The sequence below is a fragment of the Pundamilia nyererei genome, unplaced genomic scaffold (genome assembly GCF_000239375.1).
Source record: "Pundamilia nyererei isolate P.nyererei 1_Seehausen unplaced genomic scaffold, PunNye1.0 scaffold00069, whole genome shotgun sequence".
NCBI classification, from domain to species: domain Eukaryota; kingdom Metazoa; phylum Chordata; class Actinopteri; order Cichliformes; family Cichlidae; genus Pundamilia; species Pundamilia nyererei.
The window spans coordinates 691,817-718,418 of NW_005187470.1; the positions used below are offsets into that span (position 1 = coordinate 691,817).

Here is a 26,602-nt window from a genome sequence, read left to right on the forward strand (position 1 = left end):
ATGCTCCAATTCAAATTATCCCTGGACCCATGCAGCAGTGGAGGACCTGCTGGGGCCCAGGGTGGCATTCATTATAACCAGACACAGGCAGGTTTCGGTCAGCGCCTCCATCGTGACGCGAGTCCCGAAAGCATCAAATCTGGACTCTTTGCGGTTTTACGACTGCACCTAAAAGGAAATGTGCATTTTTATTTGCGCACGTTTTGCCACAAATTATCATTAAGGAGATGCAAGCAAATGTCAAGGACTGCACGGGGAGGAAGATGGTGAGTGATCTGCAGGTCAACAGAAAACATCAAGGTCATGGAGGTAATGAGGAGAGCGTGTCTGATGAAGATGCAGCATAATGGCAAAAATGACAAGACAAGTGTTAAATGAATGCAAATCAAATTACACATCAAATGTGGCTCTTCTCCCCCACCACCACCACCACCTCCTTGGTTAAAGTCTTTTTAAAGGCTTCTTGTACAGTACTGTATGTGTTCATAATCTGATGGGAAGTTACCAATTATCTCTCCCTAATTACATCCGTATTACTGCTTGAAAAATGAGCTTTCTGGCATTTCTAATGCTGCTAAAGAGTTGGTGAATGAGAGAGGCGAGCGCAAATCTTTAAAAAAAACAAAAAACTGAAAATTTAATGATCTACATTATTGCTTACAACTATTGCTCTTCCTTGGGCTTGGTGAAGTTAATTAACAGATTAGGAGGGGGGGGGGGGGGTAGTGTGTGATATCCCTTGCGGCGCTGGATAGTATTGGCCAATGCAAGAAATGTGTAATATGTATATATGTATATTTAGAATAATAATAATAAAAAAAAAAGTCTGGATTTATGTGTTTGTGTTGAAATGAGCCACATCAGAGCGCATCAACTGGAAGTTTTAAATGCCCACGAGGTGCTGGCGTTAATGGGGCTGTTACGACATCAAAATGTCACGTAGCAAGCCGTGGCTAATCCACACACACACACACACACACACACAAACAAAACAAAAAAACATGGAAGTGTAAAAATGTTCCTCTTGGCTCATCGCTGGACGTGTTGATGGTGAGGTGGTAGTGGTGAGAGGGGAGGAAAAAAAAAAGTGAAATTGACAATATCATTGTAGGAGCGCACTAAAGGGGCGACGGTCCGCTCCACTACACTGAAGTAGGGATGTCTACAGTGGAAGAAGAAGAAGGGGGAGGGTACCACTTTGTCACAGGCTGCTATGTAGATTAACCTTTCAATTAGTTGTTATCAGGTCCTCTCCATGTCTCGGCGCAAGCTTTTCAGCCTTCGTTTCAGGACATCAAATCCCGCGAAATCGCTCGGATATGTCGCGTCGCATTTTATCCTTCGACGTTTTCCCCGATAATGAAGAGGACTATCCGAGGGGGGGAAAAACTTGAAGAGGTAAAACTACCAGCAAATATTTACGGTAGCCTGTGCCCTCTCTCTCTCCCTCTCTCCCTCACGCTCTCCCTCTCTCGCTCCCTCTTTCTTTTCTTTTTTTTTTACCTCTTTCCTACTAGTTATATGTTCATCCTTGCATGAAACTTGCCGTTAATTTGTTGTGCCTTCTCGCCCACGGCGGCGTCTGATTAGAGATCGGTTCTGTGCAGCCTATAACATCTTAACAGTGGTGGTGGTGAGTGTGTAAGGGGGGGTGGAGAAAGAAAAATACTGCGAAAAATCAAAAAGGAGGCTTGTGTATCATTTCTAATATATATATGTGTATAGCTTAGGTGAGAAATGTGAGGTGAAGCTGAGAGATGGGGAGCACTACTTGAAGCGAAAGAACTAGCGATACATAATTGAGAAGCGGTGATGAAGGAGCCACTCTCCCGGCAGCCGTGTTAACTTGTATTCCCTACTGAACATCTTTACTCCCCCCCTCACATCCCTCTCTCCCGCCTCCAGGGCTCACTATTTGTCCTCATTGGAGATATTTGATAGTTAATGGTGATAAAGAGGTCATGCCATCGTTGCACGGCGCAACACGGGACGTTAATATAATTTTGCTGGCGGATGTGGAGCGAGCGCAAAACCTACTTTTTTTTTTAACATAACGCGTAACGGAATATATATTTATCTTCCCCCCTCTCAATTTAATAGTTTAAATGTTAAATATCGGGAGAATTACGGCTCCTCTCGGGGAAATTATAAAAAAGGGGAGGAAGATAAAGAGAGAAGGAGGCAGGGACGGAGGAGGGGAGAAGGCGATAGCATGCATTTATGCCTGCAGGAGTCTTGCATATGCTACCTGGAATTATTTAAAAATAAATAAATAAATAAATAGAGATATGTGTGCCACTTTAAACCAGCAGTGAGGGCCTTTGCAGGTTTTATGCAAACAAATGATAGATTTAACAAACAGCCAATTAAAGTCTAAAACGATCCAAATCACTTTCAAGTGTAACCAACTGTTTCAAGGAGGGAATCGGAGTAAAGGTGGGCCGGTGTTAAACGCTTTGTAAATGAGGTTAAATATTCGTCTCATTTAATTGCAACTTACTATTTAATGCCTGATATAGTGTATTTATAACTTAATAATAACCCTTCGCTACGTATGGAGCCGCAAGTTCAGATGTAACGCGTGCTGGAGGTGAATGATATCAATTCGTCACTGTAGGCACCTTAAGAGGCGGGTCAATTGAGTGAAGTGACAGATCATACAGCCAGTGCCGTGCCTCTTAGAGTGAGCTCATACATAAAGATTGACATGTGCTTTATCAAACCAGAAATCGGATCTTGTCTTTACAGCCAATATTGAAGTTGCTAGGGAGGGCACATTAGTGTAGGTAAGCTTTAATGAGACTCCATTGGATTGTAATCAGCGTCATGTCGGATTCATGTAAACTACAACATTGTAACAAAATGGCGACTGTTTAGGTGACATCAGTAATGCTGGCAACGCTGTCATTTATCTGCTCAACTCGGCGGAGCGCAAACTCTTCGGTGTGTTAACGTAGTTTTTTTTGTCTTACCACCGCTTTCTTCCGTCGTCAAACGGCTCGGTGGCGACTGCGGACGTGCCCCGAAGCGCCTGTCAGCAGCTGTCAGGAAGTGAGCATTGATTATTACGTGTATCATTAAAGCTCGCGCTGATCAGTTTCGTCGCCGCGGACGTGGAGCTGTCAAAAAAAGTCTCGTGCGGACAACTAACGGTTAAACTTTTACGTATGATTTCCTCTTTTTGACTGTAATATGTGTGTTTTTAGCCAGTTTGTGTGTGATATTTACGTGCAGCAGAAATAAATGTTAACTCCTAAGGTTGCCTCTGTTTTTTTCCAAATGCGAAAGGGACTCTGAAACCGAAAATGTGTTTCTTTCGAGGTGACTGTGTACACTTTCCCAGAAGTCGGTAGAAGTTTCTAGCTGCCTGTCATAGTGTGAAAACTCACTACTTTTAGAAGAAGGGAAAAAAGAGTCTCTTTTGAAATGGACATCTGGTTTGGTGTGTGGATTATAGTGTCAGACTATGGATTAAGTCACTCTGATTTCTTTAGCAGCCATGACAGCGCCTGCATCTGTTTTTATCCATCTGTTTCTCATGTTTTAGCACATCTTAAAAAGTCCTGCATTCCTCTGGCTTAGCTTTCATACCCGATGTGCCATCAGATAGTTTACAGAATGTGAATAAGGAGAAATAAAAGGTGATCTGACTATTTGTTGTTTTTTCTGTTTTTCTTTTAGATTTAATCTGGAATTTTAATAAACTCAGCTCCTGGTCAGCTGGTGACTACCATTGTGGAATTTACTAGTGCCAACTTTTGTTGAAGTTCAATGTGAGATACCCGGGATTGAGAAGAAATAGTGAGCGGATGCGGTTGTGGAACATAACTTCTTGATCTTACTAAGGATGTGGATGTACCCAGTTTTCAGCAGCAGAAAGGGGGAATCTTTATGGATCTCATTTTTGTGAGGCTAATTGTTCAACCATGGTAAAACTTGCAAACCCTCTTTACACGGAGTGGATTCTTGAAGCAATACAGAAAATCAAAAGGCAAAAGCAGAGGCCCTCAGAGGAGAGAATTTGCCATGCGGTGGCAACGTCACATGGACTGGACAAGAAGACCGTCCTTGAGCAGTTGGAATTAAGTGTTCACGATGGCTCTATCCTCAAGGTTACAAATAAAGGAAGCGCCTCCTACAAGGACCCAGGACATCCCGGAAGAGTTGGATCAATCTTGCCTGCAAATGCACCTGTGCCATCAAAGGAATCTATATGGAATTCGAGCGATCTGCGCCATATTGATTGGAATAAAATGCTTAGGAGGGCCATCGAAGGCCTGGATGATACCCATGGCTCCTCGCTAAAGAACATCGAGAGGTATCTGAGGAACCAGGATGACCTCTCAGACATTGTTGATAACCCCGCTTTCCGGCAGAGGTTGCGGCTGGCTGCTAAGCGAGCAGTTAACACTGGCAGATTGTCAAAAAATGGTCCGAGGTATAAGCTCAGCCATGGAAGCGTAGAGGGAAGGAGCTCCAGGTGTCCAAGTGCTTCCACCTTGGTCCTGTCATCTGTGACACTCCTCCCCCACGAGCGAGACCAGGTACACACTCCTCGGCCTCTGCATTGTTACTCCTTCTTGATCTTACTTCAGTCGTGTTGATTCATGTGTCATTCTGAGTTTTCTTTGCCTAATGCTGCTGTTAACCCAAAAGGAGACATTCCTAAAAGTAGAAACATATTCCTGCTGTTGTTGATGTCTTATTGTTTTTGATCTTCTTGTCAAGCTCTGACATGTGCCACAGCTTTTTTTGGGTTCTTCAGCAGTGGCATTTATTTGAAACCTTCAGCAGTTGGGAAGGTTGAAAGTTCAGGCCACTTAAGAGTAGGACTTTTATGATTGTTGTCTTAATCTTTGGGACTTAAAGCTGGGCAGGTCTGAAACAACGCCATCTAGAGTGCGTCCCTTTGGGATTGTGTTGCTGTTGGTCTCCATAATAAGAGAGCTTGGATAATCAGAAAGTCATGCTGACTGTGTGGTAGGCAGTCTGCTGTAGGCTTCCCACAGGTTATGTAACTCTAGCCTAATGACCTTAAAGGATGTGGCTGGCGTTCTTGTGAGTTGGTGAACAAAATTATGATAGATTATTGGTAATTTGCACGTGAATGAGCATGTGTTGAGAAAGTAAGACTGAATATTCTCCCGACTGCATGCAGCTGTTATGAACTTGGTGCAAACTGAGATGCCCCAGAGAGGAAATAACACCATATAAACAAACTTTCGACATCCACAGGGTGGTTTATAGTTTGCAGAGATTGTGTCTTTGTTACTGGTGTTTAACAATAACACACGCTGCTGACAAATGTCTGCAAGATGACAGCACTTTTGTTCTTGCTTTGCAATTTTAAGACACTGTCAAAGAGTGGGAAGAGTGCTTGATGGAAAATGGTTTTCACTGCGTGACCTAAAGTGCAGTGTGTGTAGTCATCTAGTTAGTGTGTTGTCAAGGCTTTTTGCATATCATGTGTTGAGGCTTATCAAGATGAAATGCGGTCTAGTTTATGCACAAGTTATGCAGCTGAAGTAGCAAGCAGCATCAGGCTATAGAGATGTCACTCTGCTCTTCACCAGTTTCACAGTGAATAATCAGGAAGCGACACCTTGATACTGCAGCCACAACTGTGACTGTGTCTGTGGTGAGGCCAAAAGTGAAACTGAGAAGTGTTTAGAGACACAGTGTCCTGCAGTGGTTCTCATAGCTGAGGAAGGCCTGCTGTTTTCCATTTGGAACATTTCAACCTATTGCTCGCGGCCTGATGACATCACCTCGCCGGGTCCAGGTTTGCTGTTCACTTCAAAGGATGAGACAGCTCTGCCTGCTCAGTAGTTGAGTGTGTGTGCTGAGAATAAGAGATACTTTGAGGTAAAAAAGAGCAGTCTTGGTTTAGAGTTTATTAGATTCTGAAGAGACTCTGGCAGGAACAAAGGCAAGGAATGAGAGTTTTTTTCCTGCTGTGTTATGCAACCACTTGAGCTCTCTCTCTCTTTCTCTCTACCAGCACTGTTCTAATAGGACCCCACCCCCTCACTCAGGACAGCCTGCTCTTTTGAAGCAGCATAATTTCCTGTAATGTACTTAATTTAGAATCCCCAAGTAAATCATCAGCATCTCTTCTTTCTTTTGCATTTTTCTCTTGTACAGATTTCAAATTGCTATTGGTTTTTAATCACCAGACACAAGAATATTCCTAATGGAAATTAATCCAGCCTTCATAGCTGAGTCAGTGGAGACTGTGTTATGGAGCCTTATTAAGACTTATTATTTTAAACAACTTCACATCACTGTGCTTGGAGCATTTCATCAGCGGCGTACACAGGTTGCACATTAGCACTGTCATTATCAGTCTTTATCACTTTAGCGGAAATCATATTTATAGTTGTCTGTTAACCTATAATGAAAGTGTCACACAGTGCACTTCATGTACCTAAACAACAAGGCATAACCCAAAGTATTCCTAACACCAAGGCTCTGTTCTCAAATCCTGTTGTCTGCATCTGTTAGCAGTGATAACACAGACTTCGTTGATCGGTGATCAAGGACGACTGCTAATGTTTTTCCCCTTTTGTCTGCTTGAAGCAAGTCTCAATTCAACTTTGATGAAGCCTTAGCTGGCAGATTTTGCACAGTCGAGTTAACAAAACACAGGGCTTTAAAAGCAACAACATTTTGGAAATGACAGAAAATTAAGCAAAACGTCCACAACAAGTTCTAAAAATTCAGCTTCTGCCTTTACACCAGAGATATTCATTATAACATTTTGTTCTTATAGGTGACCTGTAATGGTAATTTCAGCTCTATATTTTAATTCTTGGACTGTACTACTACAGTAGCTTTGCGTTGTTTATGCGTTGATAATAATCTTTATTTATATTATATCGACTCTAATAAGCCATTTTCTATCTGTCTTTTGCCCCCTTCACACCAGCTTTTTTCTGATTGGTTGCCCGTCAGAAGCAGAAGGTTTGAACAGCATATAAGGTTATCCACCCTCTGTGACTCTGCTCCTGATTGTTTGTTGATCTTATTGTTATTTTGTCCCTTTTGCGAACAAAAATCATTGAGATCATTATGTGCATTTGGACTGTGAAGGCAATGTTGTCTGCCCTTCTTGAACTTGCTGCCTTTTGTCTGGGTGAGATGTGTTTTATTGTGAGTTATCATCACATATATCAAAAATCACCAGTTACCTCCGAGCCACAGTGTTAAATCATACAGGTGTAGAGTCATCACAAAGCTCATCACATAGATTTTTTTGTGGTTTTATGTCCATAATCACAGCTGTGTGAGCAGCAGTCTGCTTCTAATGCCAGCCCGCTTTCAAATATTGACCTGGCAGGTTGGAAAATAGAGTAATCATTGATGTGGCAGTAAACTGCTTCCCCTCGCCGTAGCAAGTAATTGATACAGCCAGGAACAATGACCAGATTGCCATTGCATCCTTGCTTCACTTTCCCTCTGGGGTTCATTTGGAGTGGAGTGACGGGTTGAAGGGATGCTGCTGTTTTTGTGTTTTGTTGACGAATGGAAAAGGAAAAACAACACCTCCCCCGATTCAAATGAGGGTCAGAGGGAGGTCAGTGCCAGCAGAAATTTGAAAGATGCAAATTGGGTTATGGTCAGGATGATGATCTGCGTCATAGAAACCAGGAACTAATTATGGCCATCCCTAGAGGGCCCTCCAAGGCTCCAGTCAATTGGTGAGGCCTTAGTGTGTAAACTGATGATGAGGTGGGTTATTTACGGTCACACCCTGCGAGTGTTATTTTCCGTTAAGAACTTCCTCTCGAGCTGAGAAGGAAACCGCAGTTTGTTTGTTGCTTCTGTAAGAGGCTTTTATGTATGATCTCACATTTAAAGGGAGACTTGTGAAAGCCATACTGCAGCCATCTCAGTTAAGTCTGGTCTTGATTTCAGCCTAAGATTCATTAGACTTTGACTGGCTTTGTATGAAGTAATGACACAAAGTCTTCCCAGCTCTCGCTCTCTCTGAAGTCGGCCTCTCTTCATTCTGAGTGATCAATGGGGAAATCCTCTTAAACCTTGAGCTCATATTTTACTTCTTCTGAACTTAACCGTAAGCCCTTAAATGAGCGTTTGTTCTGAGACTTGCAACATTTACTGTGGATCATGGCAGTAACAATGAGAGCATGTTTTATTATTGAGGTAATTTGATTACATGCTGGTTAATCCTTTCAGACTGGAGTGCAAGCTTTAAGAATTGGATTAAGCCCTTAAACTATGATTACTAAGATCACTTACCCATTCAGATGTAATGGATAAAAGAGGTGGATCTCAGATGCAGCATATCTCTGAGGATAAGATTCATTTATTATTCATTTCTAGTCTGTGAGAACTCCACTCTTTTATTTTTTTCCCCCATTCTCTAAGCTGCTTCTTCCCGCTGATATTTTCATGGGAGTTTCATTGAATCCGCACTTTTCATGTTAACCAGCAATACATGAATAGTGATCTCAAAATCTGGATCAAAGATTTCAGCGCTGCACACACAGTCTGTCATTCTGTCCCTTAATCAGTTTGTCTTTGCTTGTGTTCCCACACCAGCTCCGGGTCGACCCCATCCCAATATGCAGTTTCTGTCTCGGAACGAAAGAGTCAAATCGGGACAAGCGGCCAGAAGAGCTGCTGTCCTGTGCAGACTGTGGGAGCAGTGGTAAGTCACCTTGTGTAACGCTTCACTTTACTGCATGTTCCCACGAGCCATAACATACTGTAAACAAGACTAAACTGCTGGTATGTTAGCTCAGAGGCAACAGTGTCAGCGTATATGTGGACATAGGTCAGAAATGTGGTTAAAATCTCTGCACTGGCGTATAACATGATGTCATATTTATGCTATATGTATGAAATGTTGTGTTTGAAATGTTGTGCAAACTAAGCTAGATTTCTATCATCAGTCAAACATTTTGCACATTTAATGGTGTTAAAATTCACAGTTTAGTATGTGCCTGTGTTTTCGTGTCACGACTCAGTAGTGCTCGATGTTTTCAAAAACATGTTCTTGCATTATTTTGGCATATTATCAGTATCCCAACAAAAACATAAACATCTTCTTTTCAGTAACGCTCCTTTGTGATACATTAACTTGTTTATTTCTCAAGTATAATAAATCCTACTTGACCTAAATTTACCATTTAAAGGCAGCGGTGTCAGTTTTGGCTGCAGAATAGTGCAGAATTACCACTTTCTGTCTGTGTGTGTGAGTGAGTGACTCTTTCTCCTTCTTTCTTGTCAACACTGAATACACAGCCAATCCTATTTGAATAAACTTTATTACCTGGGTGTTTGCGCTCACAGTGAGCTTTTACATTGTGGCAGGTTGATTGACCCATAGCGTGCGAGCAGGTTCTGGCCGTGGAGGAAGGCCAATTAAAATGTGTAAAGCAAGTTAACACATTGTACAAGATCAATAAAAAAAGACACACACACACTGTGTACTCAGCTTTAAAGGGCTAACCCTCCAACCATGTTGTACCTGATACACAGAACAACTGTTGAGCAGTCAAAACCTAATGGGTAGAAGTCACGCTCCAAGAGTGTGAATATATAGACATAAATAGATTATTCGGGGGTAGGGGGGGGCATTAAGCAGACACATTGCCTGATATAAACTAATTACATCGGCAGTATTAAAGAAATGCCAACAAATTTCTGTCATCTCACAGTGTTCAGTATATATTCAAGTCATCCAACCTTGGCGGTAGCAGTTTTCTGCATCGGTTAGGCAGATTTCATATTCTTTCACCATATTTTTCTCTTCCCTTTAAGGGATTGGGATTTATTGGAAGAACAATCTGCAAATTGAGTGGCTGGAGGGATCCAAATTACTTGCAAGCCTCAGAAGGGCAGATGCTCCAAGTGACCATTACAATCTGAAATCACCCAAGTCATTTTCGCTCACTTCAAATTATTTTATAGAGCCACTCCAGTTATAGCAGATCAAAGATCAACCTTTCCCCGCTGCAGATTGTTGGCATTTCCTTTAGTGTTCTTTTGTTCCAGACAAAACTGCTAACCCCCCATAAAATTACCTCTGCCTAGGAGTCATTTATGTTTGAACAATTATTTTAAATGCCGTAAGGAATTGTTCTCCTGGTGACATTTTTATAGCTCAAATTTGACTAAGTAGCGTCGAGGTGGTTTTCATTAACCACTCGTAGTGTACACAAATTGTGCTCTCACTGTAAAACAGCTGTTTTACAACCATGAGAGGGAGCCGGGTGAGAGAAGAGGCAAGCTTTTACATGACTTTCATGGATCAGCTTCCATTAGAATGAGTGCTGCTACTGTTTCTGCCTCATTAAGATCAAATTATCTGTAATTAGTGGCTCAGATGTTTGATCATACTGTTTTTAGACACAACTTGTGCCAGGAGGAAAAGTGTTGTGGACATACAGGCACAGGCCCAGCATTGTTTTTTAGTGATGTAATATGTTAATGTTTAACCTGACTGTGTTGACAAATGAAAAACCTTGTCTCTGGCTCGGTGACAGCGCCAGCGGTGGTAAAATGTCCTGTGCTAATATGCATTTTTTATTGCTCCTAAAGGACATCCATCATGTCTGAAGTTTTCCCCTGAATTAACCTCAAATGTGAAGAGATTACGGTGGCAGTGTATTGAATGCAAAACCTGCAGCTCCTGTCGAATACAGGGGAAAAACGCTGTGAGTATTACACATGCATCTTAACACACACCATTTTCAGTGTTGTTGGCTTGAAGGTAGATCCCATTTTGTGCATCCCTGAGGATTTGTTGAGATTTGTAAAGCCTCTCTTGTGCACAATTGGGCTTATTTTTCAAAAAAAGAAAGACTTTAAATGACGGGGGTGTTACATGTATGCAACTGGGACATCCTTTACACATGCCTGCTGTTCCCTTTCAGGATGAGATGCTGTTCTGCGATTCATGTGATCGGGGCTTTCACATGGAATGCTGCGATCCGCCGCTTTCAAGAATGCCAAAAGGTGAGGTGTTTATACTGTCTGGCTTCTCTGTTTTCCCCCCTCTGCTGTCAATTCAAAGCCTTTTCTTCACAGAAGGCCGTTTGGGGCTGTCACTCAGCACACAGAGAAGCAGCGGTGGCTTATTAGGAGCTTTGCATGCATATCAAATTATTCCAGCTTCCCTGGGGAGATTTGCTATCTCTGGATTACAGTACTGACCCTACATTGAGGCTTGTAATGATGGTGCACGTACTGTAGAAGGATATTTGGCAGGCAATTCATACGAGTCACATAGCTGAGCTCAACAAGCTGACGCAAAGTCTATTTTTCCAAACGGAGAACTGACCCAATGTTTTTCTTATGGATTTTCGCTTTGTGCTGAGTAATTGATTGTCATTGTGAGCTGGTGGGAATCTCGCCAGCTCTTCCTATTAAAGGAAATGTTTCAAATGAATGTACTGTATGTCCTCTGAATTGATGAACCCACCCAAACGGTACTCTCTCTGTTTGGACACCCTCCAGGAACCTGGATCTGCCAAGTCTGCAGGCCGAAGGAGAACGGGAAGAAACTGCTGCACAAGAAAGCCGATCAGATCAAACGTCGATATGCAAAGCCAATCGGAAGGCCCAGAAATAAGCTCAAACAAAGAATGTAAGTGTGCTGTAATCTAACTAACAGCAGTTACGTTATACTCAAGGTTAATTGTTTGGTGTAATAATAGTGCATCTGCTGGTAAGATCTCAATACATGGCAACATTTCTGTAGAGAAGTCAAATTGCCATTTTTATAGTAAACGATCCATGGTCCTTTGCAAACATGCATGCATTACAGTTTATAGCTTGACTCTGGTTTAAGTTCCTGACCTGATTAACTATAAATTTAAACATAAGCTATAATACATCTAGCCTCCACAGAGAATAAGAACACCCAAAAATGGGAAACAAATACAGATCACTTCTATGCATTACATAGAATTAATATTGGTAAATTCACGTGTAAACAGCACTTAAGTGTTGTTATTGGATAAAGGAGATCCGTAGACTTTATATATATAGCCTTTATAAAAGATGGTCGTTGCTACCAAGTCTTGTTTTTCTAATAGCCAGCGGGAGGAGACTCATCTACTCAAAAATGACCTTTCTGCACCCTTGTTCTGTGACCTCTGGAACCACTTTCCTAATGAATTTGTGGTTTCTGTCATACTAAGTACAACATAGTTGAAGTTATTTTTGTAAATAATGCTCGTGATTAGTGTCAAAAAGGAGAACAAACCTGAGTATGCTTTAAGGTAGGGCTACCTTAGAACTGATGGCTCACTTCCCCTATGAGCGTCTGCTCACAGTGATGGCTGACATGTGTGTGGCTACTTCCATCTTTTTAAACAGTCTATAGCTGGACGGTGTGTTCGCTCTGGGCTGTAGCAAGCCCCTTAAAACTACAGAAGGTTTAGTATTTTCAGGCAAGATGTGCAGATGTATTTTATATCTTGATTTGAAAATATATCTTGATATAAAAAAGTTGAAAAAAGTGAATGTAAGATGATTCGTGCAGCCCCTCTATCATTACAATATTTCTATTTAAATGCTATTTTCAGTCAGTAGCAGTGCTAATAATAGTTTGAATGCCCTTTATTGATGCCACGTTGGGGCATTTCTGCTGTATGTTACAGCAACAACAGTAACAGTTAAATTATATAGATGGTTATACAGGTTATAATTATATAGACAGACATTTTTATGTGTGAAAATGAATAGATGTCCACAACTTACATCATGCTGTGAGCATTTTATTCATCCTGTGCCTGGGAATATGAGCTCCTGGTGTCAGGGTAGAGAAAACAAAAATTATTGTGTCTAACTAAGAATCTCGCAGATAACTCTGAACAGGAAATATGAAGCAAGACTTTAGGCTTTGTATAAATATTACTGTTAACGACATTACATTTCTGAGAATGATTTGTGCCTCAAAACGTTAATGACATAATTACACGTCTGAGTTGATGTTTTTGGTTACATTCATGTGTCAGCAGTGAGATCTACATTTACTTTGCTGTTCTTGTCCCGGCAGGTCTGTAACCAGTGGTGACGGCTCCATGGTAGCACTGGGAGGAAGGGGGTCACCTGGTAGGGGTCAAAAGATTACCGTCTGTTCCACACCTTCATCTGGTCATGCTGCATCTGTGAAGGACGCCCGAGACAGATTTGCTGTTGCAGACCCTTGTTGTGCGGTCGACGCCACCCAATTCACCACTTCCACTCCCTCCACCACTCCCCTCCTCACGCCCACCTCCACCCCAGCTACACTCACTGTTAACAAGAAAATTAAAGGGCTTATCGATGGGCTTTCGAAATTCTTTACTCCTTCCCCCGTGGGCCGTCACATGCGAGCTGTAGCCATAGAGTCGCCCGCCAAACAGTTAAGCTCTAGAGAAAAGGGTCCACCCAAACTGTCCAAGCCACCAGAGCCGTTTGCCTTTGCTGCTGATGCCTCTCAAAAGATAACCCCCTCATCCTCTGCACTTCCTCCTGCTTCCACATTGCCCGGACTTAGCCCCCCCTCGCAGGTGTCCAGCAGCTCCACTTCTGCTAACTCTCCCCAGAGCTCTTCCAGCCAGTCTAGTGTTCCTTCCCTGAGTAGTCTCTGCAATAGCAGCCAACTTAAGGGACTTTTTGACGGACTCTCTCACATTTTTACTACTCAGGGACAGTCACGGAAAAAGCGACTACCTTCCTATGCGCCACCTAAGCCCCTGCCCCATAAGCAGTACTCCCCCCATACGTCCAAAACGGGGCCCCAGCGCCTTGGAAAGAGCGAGTTTAATAAAAATAGGTTAGACTCCACAACTGCTGGGCCAGGCCGACCCAGAGGACACCCGTTTAAGATGGTCAGTCATTTCAAACGTAACCCTTTCTTTAAAAAGCGCAGGACACTAGGCAGGCTGAGGTATAAAGGGAGCCCTCAGAAGGGAGCCCTCTCACCAGGAAAGGGAGACTTGACTGACGGAAGAATTAAGCCTGAGAATAATCATGGTAAGCAAGGCTCGAAATTCCAACCAAGACCTGCGTCTCCACACCTCTAAGCTTCTTCTTTATTTTTTACTTTCATTTTTTAAAAGCTTGACACTCGCAGTTATTTTTTTCCAGACTAGAGCTTATCTTTTCTTTGAGAAGGCACCCTCAGCACTCTAACAGACTACTAATCTTCCTCCTAATTTAAATTCTTTTAGTTTATTAACACAATTTCGTTGCGTTTTGACTTGACTGCGGAGTATACGTGGCTTCCATCCTCTCGCCCGTTGGCTTTTGTCATAGTGCATGGCCCACTAACTCCCTCATGTTGCTCCTTGCTCTGTCTTCGACCGTCTGCAGTAGTGCGCCCATTGTGATCACTACCTAGTAGAGACTGTAGTCCCATCGCCCTCTTCCTCATCCCACCCTCACTCTTGAAATCACTGTCTCCTCTCAACCTCACTTCCAGCGGTCATTACGAACCAGTGATTCACCCACCCAAGCTGACTCAGAGCTGACACGATGATTATGGCCTAAGTGCAGTAACCCTTACATTTCACTGTCTTCAGGAGTGAAGTCACAGCTTAAAAAAAAAAAGAAAGACATGTAGGGGGAAAAAAACCAAACGGATGTATGTTTCAAGAAGTTCTAAACAATATCCCGCACAAACACTCGTTACTCCTCCAGCACATTTCCATAAATATGTTAATGATGCATCACTTCCACTTGTAATGGGTTTTTGTTTTGGTGGTTAAGTCATGGTGTTGATGTCTTTCATAAAATTACTGCCTGCTTTCCAGCATCAGTTGCTTTTCATGTCGACACTCGCTCCCTTCACTGCATCTGCTTCTTAATTCATGGGAAACTGTCTTGGTGGATGACTAAGCACATGAAAGCGGTTACGCAATTAGAGTGATTTAGTTTCACTTCATTACATTAGGGATTTTCATATAAACATGCAAAGATGATACATTATGAAATTCCTCTGAGACACAGCCTCAAACAGGCTCAGCAGCAGTGCTCACAGTATAAGCACATTTGCATAGAATGCATTTATGAGATTATTCCACGGCTGCTTCAAACGGGGCGCTGTTGATGTGCCGCCTGATGTGTTGATGTCGTGCTATTGTTCCTCTAACAGGCCACAACGGGGAGCTGCACGTGAAGCAGGAGACCCAGGCAGACTTTGCGGCCATGTCCAGAGACCACGTCACAGAGGAGGACATCGAGACCTTCACACGAATCCAGGAACTCGCTGCTCAGGTAGGAAAACGCTATAAATCTTTTGCTCATTTTACGTGCTTGCAAGAAAACTGAAAGGAGAACCAAAGTGGGATTATATACACAAAGAAGGTCTTTCAGTGATAATATGTCATGTCAGTTTTATTCAGCTCTCTTGAGTATATTGTAATATAAAAGGAGCCAACTTCTAATCCAATTGTGTTCATTGCCTAATTGGTAAACTCTTGCCAATAAAAAAGCTAAATACAAGCCAAGAATACATGAAACAATAACCCATGTAAAAGAAAGTCTTCTTTTTGACTTTTTTGTGTCATTTTGCACTTCTTGGAGGTGAACATTTGTCAGCATTTTTAGACTAACACTTCAGACATACAAGCCTAGAGACCCTCCGGAAAAGTGCATTTCCTGACCGGTTTGGGAGTTATTAATTAAGGTTGCTGGCAGTGTCCATATGAAATCGGTTGCAAAGAGGGTGCTGCACCAAAGGCTCCTTGCATGTTTTGGTTGCTAGCAGGTTGCCCATAGTTTGCATGGAAGAAAGGGACTTGTCTACCCTTCACTTTCCGAGCTGTAAGGAAACTTGTGCAATGCTAACTGGAGAACGTTCACCCTAAAAACTGCACCTTTTGAAATGTGTTGGCTGTAACAGTAAAACACCACTGTCCGGTCTGTAGGCCCGTGCAGCAGGGCATAACTGAGCAGGCTAACAAAACATTCGTATAGGTTAAATTCTCCGCCTTCTTCAGACTGTTTATCTTTGACTGAGGGTACAATTTGGCCTCAGTCAAACTGTTTGTCTTTCCACAGAACATTTTGTTTTTCTAAGACCCTGAAGCATGACTCTGGAGTTTCACTCTTAATTTAAACAGATAGATATACTATACGTCTGGAATGCATGGGTCTTAATAAGCAAAAAAGCTTATTTCACTAATACTTACGAATTTAAAAGGTACTAACTTTGGTTAAAAAGATCAAGGGCTCAAATATAACATAGTTTGTTTATAGACTCAGAAAACCATATAGACATCAGAGAATATGCAGAAATGCTGAGTAAAAATAGTCATTTGAAAGAAAAAAAAAGAAACGGAAACCACTGGCTCAATCGGTAACTGGGGTGTCAGCATGGTAAAGCTTATCTTATTTGTGCGACTGATTTTGGGCAGATGTGTCTTTCATTTCTCACGAGAACCATGAACCACAATCTCGTCTCGACAGAGTTCTTGACACGAGGAACTGTAATGCTGAATTATCTGGGTCACTATATTTATCAGTGTGTCTTTGTTAAATCTTTTTACAGAGAACCGGATCTCGTTCATCACTGATGAACACAGACTCCGTTCGATGCCCCGCTGTCATTGAATTTGGGAAGTATGAGATCCAGACCTGGTACTCATCACCTTACCCACCTGAATATTCAAGGTAAGTAGTATTTTTTGCACCAGATAATGCCAATTTCTTTTGTTGCTGGTGCCGAGTTTATTTCAGTGTCCTGTTATAAAGCCTCTCATGCTGAAGTACAAACCTCAGCTGTCGTTTTTGTCTTCACCAGATTACAAAAGCTTTATATATGCGAGTTCTGTCTGAAGTACATGAGAAGCAAAAACATCCTCCAGAGACACACAAAGAAGTGTGGCTGGTTCCACCCGCCAGCCAATGAAATCTACAGAAAGGACAACCTCTCCGTATTTGAGGTCAGCTTCCCTTTACAGCAATAAAGCAATAACTGTATGCTGCATGAGATCCCACTGAATGGGCTCTGGGAGGGTGGGGGAATGGGAACTGTTTGAACAGTGTCCTCTTGCTCTTTTTATTCCGTGTTTAGGTTGATGGAAATGTCAGCAAACTATTCTGCCAAAACCTCTGCCTGTTAGCCAAGCTTTTCCTGGATCACAAGACCTTGTATTATGATGTGGAGCCTTTCCTCTTCTACATACTTACAAAGAATGATGAGAAAGGCTGTCATCTTGTGGGCTATTTCTCCAAGGTAAGAATTACGGAGTGATTTTATGGGAAATGAAGGAATACCGCACATCATTTGTGAATGCTGATACTGAGACCTCACGGTAGTTTGTCTATTTAGTGATGTGGATTTAACTTCCTCACAGTGGTTCAAATGTGGGGAAATTTTCTGCTTTCTCAGTTTTAGATGACCGTAAATTGATCATCTTGGAATATCTAATGTTATAAAAATTCAAATGTCAGTTGCAGCCGTAATTCTCACACGGTGATACTTTTTAGTGAAACATCTCGGTTTGTGTATTTGATGTGCATGTGCATGTGCACAGCTTTAGACAAGGACAATGGCAGGTGCAGTAAATTGCCAGCTTCAGCAGAGCTCTGACATACTTGATCTGTTTCTCCTTCCCCCAGGAAAAGCTTTGCCAGCAGAAGTACAATGTCTCCTGCATAATGATCATGCCTCAGTACCAAAGGCAAGGATTTGGAAGGTTCCTTATTGATTTCAGTAAGTTCCTTAATGCCTTTTTAGACCACCACACTTGGTTTTTATTATTGGTCTTTACAAACAGTTTCAGATTAAAGGCAGAGTTTTGTAGCTTATGGCAAGGTGCTGTTATTTTGTTAAGGCTTTTCAAGGGTGTCTAATCAAGAGCATTCATGTACAGTGCTTAGGCAATCACAGAAGATTAGGAGTGGGAAACATAACATTCTGGCTGCAGTATTAATTTGATGGCCAGTAGTTTTCACCTAAGCATTGCCTGAAGAGCCCCCCCCCCTCCCACACACACAGACACACACACACACACACACACACACACCAAATTCTCTCTCCTTGACTTCTGATGAGCTGTGGATGCTGGTTTTTTTGTTTTAAGTCTAGTAAATGCAACACATACAATATTTAAAGCCCACAGTCCACTTATGAAAACAGTTGCTGCCTTGAGTGGATTTTTGTGTTTAGGCAGGCATTTTTTGTCATTATAGGCATTTTATTATTTTTCAAGGGTTGTCTCCGTGCCGACCGTGGAAGACAAGGAAAAAAAAGGAGCGAGTGCAGGGGTGGGCAGGCGGTAATGGAGCATTTGATTTCCTGTTCACTTTGGGAACCATTGAGACAGAGATGCGAGAGGATCTGTGATATTGAGAGTGTGCTGATAACAAAGACAGGGATTAAGGGAGATTGAACACAGCTGAGTTCTGAGCTCTTTGAAGGCTTTATTGGAAAATGTAGCTTTGGAGCTGGAAGTTGTTTAGATTAAGATTTTCTGTTATATTGGATTGTATTAGAGGAACACTTTGTCTCAGGTAGCTCTCACAGCAGAGCATTAGTGTGTGTAAAGCGTTCTCTTTCAAATCATAATTCACAGGTCTCAGAGTAGCGCTTTTGTTTTGCTTTATTAATGATAATATACTTGTGAAATGACACAAAATGAAAAACGACTTTTTCAATTAACTTATTGGAATATTCATCTCTAAGTGTATTTATCACAAGCTGCTGTTCTTAGCTTTAGTAATGAATATTGTCATGATTACTGGAATATTATGTGTTCCCTGTTTTGTGATTAGATTAGCTTGTTTGGTTCTCAGTAGTGGGTGCACATTAAAAGGCATTAATTAATTTCATGCCGCTCATAATGGATGACCCTTGACAGGGCTGCTATAAAACTAATTACACACAGATCCATATTAGTATTTTTTCCTTGTGCGTTATCTCTCCTAAGTGCAGTCTCCTGTGAGCAATGACATCCAGCTGCTTCTCTGTTTCGCTCTGTCGCTTTGTTTCCTCTTTCAACCTCCTTTGTTGCCCTTGCTGGCATGTGTCATACCTTCTGACGGAGGTTGAAGGAGTGGAAAGCTTCTCTCCCTTTTGCACTATTTGAAGGTGAATCCCAACTAGGGTTTGGCGTCACATCTTTACATGAATACAGAGGGAAGGGGGGAGGCGCAGGGATTGGATTACAATCCGAAATAACCCAGGCGCTGCCTGCAGCTCGACTAAAGCATTTTGTTTTTGTTTGAATCGTGTCTTTTTAGGTTACCTTCTCACCAGGCAAGAAGGACAAGCTGGATCCCCAGAGAAGCCGCTGTCAGATCTGGGTCGCTTATCCTACCTGGCATATTGGAAAAGTGTCATACTGGAGCACCTTTATAAGCACCCAGATAAACACATCAGTGTTAAAGGAATAAGCAGGGCCACTGGGATGTGTCCACATGACATCGCCGCTACTCTCCAGCAGCTTGGCATGATTGACAGACAGAATGGCAGGTCAGTTTCAGAGCCACAGTCTCCTTCAACTTGCGCTGCCGCTGCTGCTTCTGCTGTCTGACTTATCCAGGCCAGCGGGTATTTTTAACAGCATATCCATTAATGCCGCCGAATATTGACAGAAGTAAGTCAGGTTAAGCACCCCCAAGGACACGAAGCACCTGCTGCCCCAATGAGCGCTACTTTAACGCTCGTATTTAACCACACTTCACCCTCTGTTACCTTTTGTTATGGATGTAGAGTAATGTGCTTTCCTCTTCGCGAAATAGGATCGTGCTGATCAGAAGGGAACGACTGATTCAGCGACACATGGAGAAGCTCAGGGCGAACCCACGTCAGATCGAGGTGGATCCAGACGCCCTGCGTTGGACACCTTCCACCACTCTGAACGCTGTCCTGTCTGAGGAGGAGAGGGAAGCAGAGATGGATGTAGGTTCCTTTGTTCAAGAAACACTAGTTATTTGTTTCTGCTTGCCTGCAATGCTGTTAGTAAATGTTTGTTTGATTAGCTTGGGAGTTCAAATAGAGGCCATTAATGGGAAAGGCATTCTCACTGTCAGCAGGCATCTAATGTTGTGCAAAATTGCTCTAAATCAGTTCACTGCATAATTGATAGTACTGAATATTCCATGAAATGCAATCTTTCCACGGTCGCTTAACAGGAACGTTTCCTTCATGACGGGCAGACATCCAATCATGACGCTGCTCTTATTATCAGGAGAAACCTGCAGTGATTCATTTGTCATGATGTTAATTCCAATCTCTTGCTTTCCCATTAGCGTCGTTGCTCAGATGTTGGATCCGTGCGTGCGCCTTTCCCAGAGATAATGCATCTTGTCTGTTTAATTACCAGGCTGAGCGGCTGAAGGAGCAGGCCAGTTGCTGGGAGAAGGAGGAGAGAGAGGGCTACATGATGACTCACAGTAGTAGGCAACCTCTCACGAAGGTCCACTGTAAGGTTCCCTACAGGACCTACGAACGAAGGCCCGCACCGCCCTGGACCAGGCGCATCCAGCTGACTGAGGAAGTGAGCGATGAGGAAGCTGACGACGATGACGACGACTCGGATGGCTCACCACCCATCTTGACAAAAGCCCATGCAATGCTTGCAGCCAAGAGAAAGGTGACTGTCAGCGTTTGTGTGTGCCACTGTGGAGTTTGCTTCTAGGACAAAGTGGGATTGAGTGTATGTCTAGATGTTTTCCTTCATTAAAGAGCATGTTGTGGTTGAGATGGAAAGGTTTGATAAATATTCATGAATTCAGTGTAGGGTTCAGTGGCTTCCTCCTGTCATCTCGAGCCTCCCTGTGTGCCTGCAGCTGTAGATAATAGATTGTGTTTTCACTGCTGGTGTCGAGACTGTGCAGGCTAAACCTTGTACTATTGTCAGTGGTCATGGTTAATTTACTGCCCTCCTCTGTGCTCCTCACATCTGTTCTGTCTATATGGCACTGCCCCCTTGTGCTGGAGATAATATTACAACTGGCTGCATGATGTCAGGGGAGACCTTTTCAACTAAAACACTATGGAAACCAGAAAAGAATGACAGTGGTTGATGGGGTTTATTTGGTGCATTAGTTACTGTATTCATTTCGCATTTTTCTTATGAAGGATTTCAGAGGGAAGAGCGGTTACAGTCTGAGGCAGTCGGTGGGAAATAACTGGAGAATGTAAAATATAGACTGTGGTTTCTGCTTACTCTGCCTTTCTCATTTGTGGGTTTCCACACCAGCCTGCATTGCTCAAACATTTAGTCTTGAGCTGTGGTTTTAACATTTTGCATTTAGCACAGAATCCTGTATGGGTTTAAAAGCTGTACCATCATGGAGGTCATCCACTACTGCCCCACTTTCCAGCATTAACAAAAACCAATCTGCTTTGATTGAGGTTTGTTTTCATTGGTTCTTCTCATGTTTGTATTTCAGAGAACCCTGGTTCTGAAGAAGAGAGGGCGTAAAAGAAAGCGGATAAACAGCAGCGTAACGACAGAAACCATCTCCGAGACGACAGAGGTGCTGAACGAGCCATTCGACAACTCGGAGGATGAGCGTCCCATGCCCCTTCTGGAGCGCACTTTTAGAGTCGGTGAGATGGATGAAGAAGATGAGGAGGAGGCACACAAGGACAAGACACCAGCTGCACCGATAAAACGACGAAGAGGTCGCCCAAGGCTGGAGAAAAATGCGCAAAAAGACAATCTCGAACACTGGAATGAAGGTACTTGAGCTGTGACTGCTGTTTACAAAAAACCAAAAAACAACTAAACTTTATATTTCTTATGTTATTTCTCTACACTTCTATGCCTATGTCATGGCAAACCAGTAAAGTGTTGCATTGTTTTGATCTGTAGGAGCTGATCTTCTCTCTAAGAGACCCAGCAAACCCCGTCCAGTGAAACGGAAGAAAGGCTGGCCCAAAGGAGTGAAACGTGGACCTCCTAAATGGAAGCTAAAGAACGAAAGAAAGATGGGCTTTAAGCTGAACCTCTACACACCCCCTGAAACTCCAATGGAGGCAGAGCAGCACCACATTCATACTGAGGAAGCAAAGGATGGGCCGCACCAGGATGGCGTCCATGTCGATGAGGGCAGCAAGGCAGGCAGAGGCTCGGCAAGTCCCAATATAATGCTGGACAGGTTCCCCTCTGAGCCCCCAAGTCCTGCTGACCATGGCTCCCACAAGTCGAGCTCTCCAGAAGCATCACCGGTAGCTTCTCTGGTGTGCTCCCCAGCTGCCTCTCCTGGCGCAGTGTCCCCAAGGCAAGTTGATGCAGCTGATTCACCAGAACCACCTGAAGATGACCAGCAGGAGGTCCAACATGAGCAGAAATCCCCAGCCAAAGATGTAGTGCACAGCACAGAGGGTGCTGTATCGCTAGAGAATGAGAATGAGGAAGATGAGGAGGGCGAGCAAAGAGCCCAAATAGAGGATCAGGATGCAGATGATGAAGATGACCGCCACAGCAAGACAGCAGGGCCAGAGAATAATGCAGAAGACCTGGAAGAGAGTTCGAAAGACTTACCCAAATGCACGCCAACTTTTTTAGATGCAAAAGAAGACAATGACTCTGAGTTGAGTCAGCAGGTTTCTACAGTACTCTGTAGTGAAGCGGAACCAGCTACTGCTACAGAAAGCATCCAGGATAGCGCGCCGGCAGAACCATCAGAAGCAACACCGGCACCTGAAGCAGCAGCAGTCACTTCAAAAGCAGCTGTAGACTCTGATAATCCTGCAGACTCTGAGTCAGAGGAAGAGAGTTTGCATAGTCCTTGTCCAGAACACCACCTGCCTCTTCCGCCTGCAGAGAGGCCAATACTCAATCCCATGCTGAGGGAGGATCCCCCAGTCTGCACAGAGATTGACTCAGAGACAGCCCAAGCTGTTCAGTCCCTGACGCAGGAGACCGAGCGGGAGAAGGTTTTCCAGGACTGCGTGGAGAGCCAGGAGCCCTGCAGGAACCTGCAAACGTATGCCCATGTGAGCCAGAGCCCCCAGATCACCTCGCTGGACGACTGTCCTCAGTCAGATCACAGCAGCCCCCTTTCCTCTGCGCACTCCCATCCCAGCCAATCAGTACGCTCAGTTAACAGCCCAGCTGTCTCCATCCTGGACAGTGGCTACACGCAGATCAGCCCTGACCACAGTGCCATCTCAGTGCCGTCGCTCCATAATATGGAGACAAGTCCCATGATGGATGTACCGTCGGTGTCGGATCACTCGCAGCAGGTGGTGGACAGTGGCTTCAGCGATCTGGGCAGCATTGAGAGTACGACAGAGAACTACGAGAACCCCAGCAGCTACGACTCCACCATGGGCCAGAACAGCTGCTCATACGGCAGCATCCCCCCTAGCGGCCTGCCCCAGAGCAGCTGCGCCGTGAGCCAACAAATGGCTGCCGTTAACCCCGGCAGCTGCGGGATGATCCAGCAGAACAGCCTGAGCTCACCGCCGCACTGCAACGTCAAGTCACCGCAGGGCTGCGTCGTGGTTGAGAGGCCTCCGAGCAACAGCCAGCACAACCAGCACAGTCAACACAGCCAGCGCAGCCAACACAATCAACACACCTCCCACAGCAGGCACGGCCCACACAATCAGCACACCCAACACAATCAGCACGGTCCACACAATCAGCTTACCCAGCACACTCAACACAATCCCCACAACCAGCATAGCCACCACCACAATCATCACCTGCAGCACAATCAGCTCAGCCAGCACAATCCGCATGCTCAGCATAGCCTTCACAATCAGCACGGTCAGCACAGCCAGCAGCAGTCTATGACTCAGTGCGCCATACCCACCAATTTCGCCACCACCATGCAGCTGGCAGACATCCCTGAATCTGGCAACCAAAACTTTACCCTCTATGAGAGGATCAACCACCAGGGGGAGTATGGCAGCGGGCACTATTCTCAGTCCTCTGGCCTTAGTCTCGCCAAATTGCAACAATTTACCAACACATTCATAGAGCACCCTCACTCGCTGCCTTTCAACCACACGGCCTCACACCCCATCACATCATACGCCAACACCCCCTCATTATCATCGCAGCACTCTAGCCTGGTATCCTTGTCCCAGACGCCACATCGAGTCCCCAACCCACAGGTGCAGGCCACCGTGACCCCGTCCCCGAATCTCAGCTCACCGCCACCCATGATGCTACAGCGCAACATGGGCATCCCGCACTCGCAGCGGATCCAGCCTCAGATGGCCTCCAAAAATCACATCTCTGCACGCTCCAAGTCGGCCTCGCTGTCGCACCACCAGCAGCAGATGTACCCCCGGCCGCCACAGGCTGTCGCCATGCAGGCGCCATCCAGGACGCTGGCCGCCATGCCACGCATGAACATGAGCATGAACATCATGCCGGCACCAGCCTACAACGTCAACTCCATGAACATGCCCTCCCTCAACGCCATGAACGGCTACAGCATGAGCCAGCCCATGATGAACAGTGGCTACCATGGCAACCATGCCTATATGAACCAGTCACCCCAGTACTCTATGCAGATGGGCATGATGGGAACACAGCCATACCCCCAGCAGCCCATGCAGGCTCCACCACATGGCAACATGGTGTACACTCCAGCTGGGCACCATGGCTACATGGACACAGGCATATCCAAGCAGTCCCTGAAAGGGCCTTTCATCAGGCGGTAACTGTCCGCAGGACTGAGCTGCTTCTCCTCGTGTGCATTTTGCTGTTAAAAGATGCACTGATTTGGCCTTTTCCCTTTTTTCTTTATTTCTTTTTGTGTGTGTGTGTGTGTGTCTCTTTATTTTTCCTTTTTTTTTTTTTTTTTTTCTTGTTGTTGTTATTGTTAATGACTTATTAAAAAAACCAGCAGAAGCAGCAGCACTTGGAAAGAATGCAAAAAATTTCATCAGTGAGTAAACTTTGAAGTTAATGTTTGAAAAGTATTTTTTGTTCCTCCAGATGGGAAGCCTTACATCATTATGATGAAAATCTATTTAATTAGTGTTAGTGTCTCTGATGTGTCTTTAGACCAGGCGGGTTCAGAGCTCACAGGTAGAGATTTCATCAGTGGTCTTGTGTAGCAGCCTCAAATGAAGCCATTTAACGTGCCTGCTACAGGTGGAGATAGTGGCTGTTTGAACCTGTTCAGTGTACCTGTCTAACAGTGCTGACAGTTAGTTTGTACTATACTCATGCCTTTGTATATTTAAATTATTGTACTTATTTTGTAAAGTGACAACTAGCATGCTTCAGTCTCTGTTAGTGACAGTGCATTGAGTAGTACTGTACAAGTGTTGTGCTTAATAGCAAGCCATTTTAAAAATATCTGGCCTTTACTAGGTTTCCCTCTATGGGGAGAAAGATGAAAAACTATATTTTGTTAATTCTAATAATGTAAAAAAAATATGTAAACTTAGTCTTGTTTTCTGTTTGGTTTGAGAGGTTTTATTGCTATGTATGTATAATTCTGAAGTCTTTTGTAACAGATCTCCTTGAGGCAGCTTTCTGTTTAATAAAGCAGACTGATTTCTGTCAAAGTAACAAAGCATATCTCAGTGTTTTTACCCTGAAAAATTCTAAAACATTTCGAAATGTCCAGAAGTGTGGCAGAATTTAAAAAAAAAAAAGAACTAAATGATTATAATGATGAATAACAATAAAGAAAATATAAATTTAGTCCAAAGTCGATATTTTACATAATGCCTTTAAAGCTACGTTTTCATTCCATCTGTAGATTTGTTTTCTATCTTTATAAAATGTTGGATTTATATTTTACCGAAGTGTAGAAGAATAGATCCTGTGAATAGACCAAACTAAGCTAATGGATTGCATGTAAAACGCAACTTGTACTTGTGTTTTTGTTTATATTGCTCTTTTGTAATCTTTCTACCTGTACAGAGTTGCTGGTAAGAACGGGGGGAAATACCTGGCTATGTGCACACAAATCGGACAGAATGACATTCTTGTATTTATGACTTTTCTCCTTTTTGTCAGTCACTTAAAATGCTGTACATTTTAGCATAAGAATAAATTATGATTGACCATGTACTTCACTGTTCCGCTTTTAATTTCAAAACATGCGTGTCGCAGAACCCAGCGGTAGATTTTGAAGGGTTGTGGTAATCCAGGCAGGTGTTTTTTCCTGGAGATTTGCTAGGACGGGGCTGAGGCTTAACTTGATTTGCACTCAAAATACTTATGAGTCGGGCTTTAGTAGACCTGATCCTCGAGTAGGACATTTATTCAGTGATCTGAGAGCCAACTTGGATTTCTCACTATGATTTGCAGTTTGGTTTGAGACTGTCCCTGATATATAGTCATGTGAAAAACTCAAGTGCACCCCGTGATTCATTTGCTTGTACAACCACCTTCAGCAGCAATAACGTGACGTAATCATTCTCTGTTTGACTTTATCAGGCGCTCACATCTTTGTGAGGGACTTTTGGCCCACTGTTCTTCAGTTCACTGAGGTTTGCAGCTGTCTTAAACTCCCGCCACAGCATTTCAATCAGGTTGAGGTCTGGACTTTGACTTGACCATTGCAACACCTTAATTATTTTCCTTCTTAGCCATTCTTTTGGAGACTTGCTGCTGTGTTCTGGATCATTGCCCTATTGCATGATACATTTTGGGCCAAGCTTTAGTGGCTGAACTGATGGCCTCATATTTGACCTGAGAACATT

The 26,602-nt window shown here is 43.6% G+C and overlaps 1 protein-coding gene across 7 annotated transcripts; it reads left to right on the forward strand.

Annotated features, from left to right (window-relative positions):
* Window positions 1-1,050: 1,050 nt before the first annotated feature.
* Window positions 1,051-24,707, forward strand: kat6b (K(lysine) acetyltransferase 6B). Of its 7 annotated transcripts, none has more exons than XM_005736386.1 (17): window positions 1,051-1,398; window positions 3,682-4,544; window positions 8,566-8,674; window positions 10,570-10,685; window positions 10,905-10,986; window positions 11,488-11,617; window positions 13,034-13,995; window positions 15,116-15,237; window positions 16,514-16,635; window positions 16,766-16,907; window positions 17,039-17,200; window positions 17,587-17,680; window positions 19,210-19,441; window positions 19,711-19,870; window positions 20,295-20,564; window positions 21,367-21,658; window positions 21,792-24,707. In XM_005736386.1, the coding sequence occupies exons 2-17, from the start codon at window positions 3,927-3,929 to the stop codon at window positions 24,599-24,601; spliced, it is 6,423 nt and encodes a 2,140-aa protein (XP_005736443.1). In that variant the 5' UTR covers window positions 1,051-1,398; window positions 3,682-3,926; the 3' UTR covers window positions 24,602-24,707. The 7 variants fall into 7 exon arrangements, with proteins under 7 accessions (XP_005736443.1, XP_005736446.1, XP_005736445.1 ...); XM_005736389.2 differs by lacking the exon at window positions 1,051-1,398 and adding an exon at window positions 2,745-2,786; XM_005736388.2 differs by lacking the exon at window positions 1,051-1,398 and adding an exon at window positions 2,796-3,051.
* The last annotated feature ends 1,895 nt before the right edge of the window (window positions 24,708-26,602 follow it).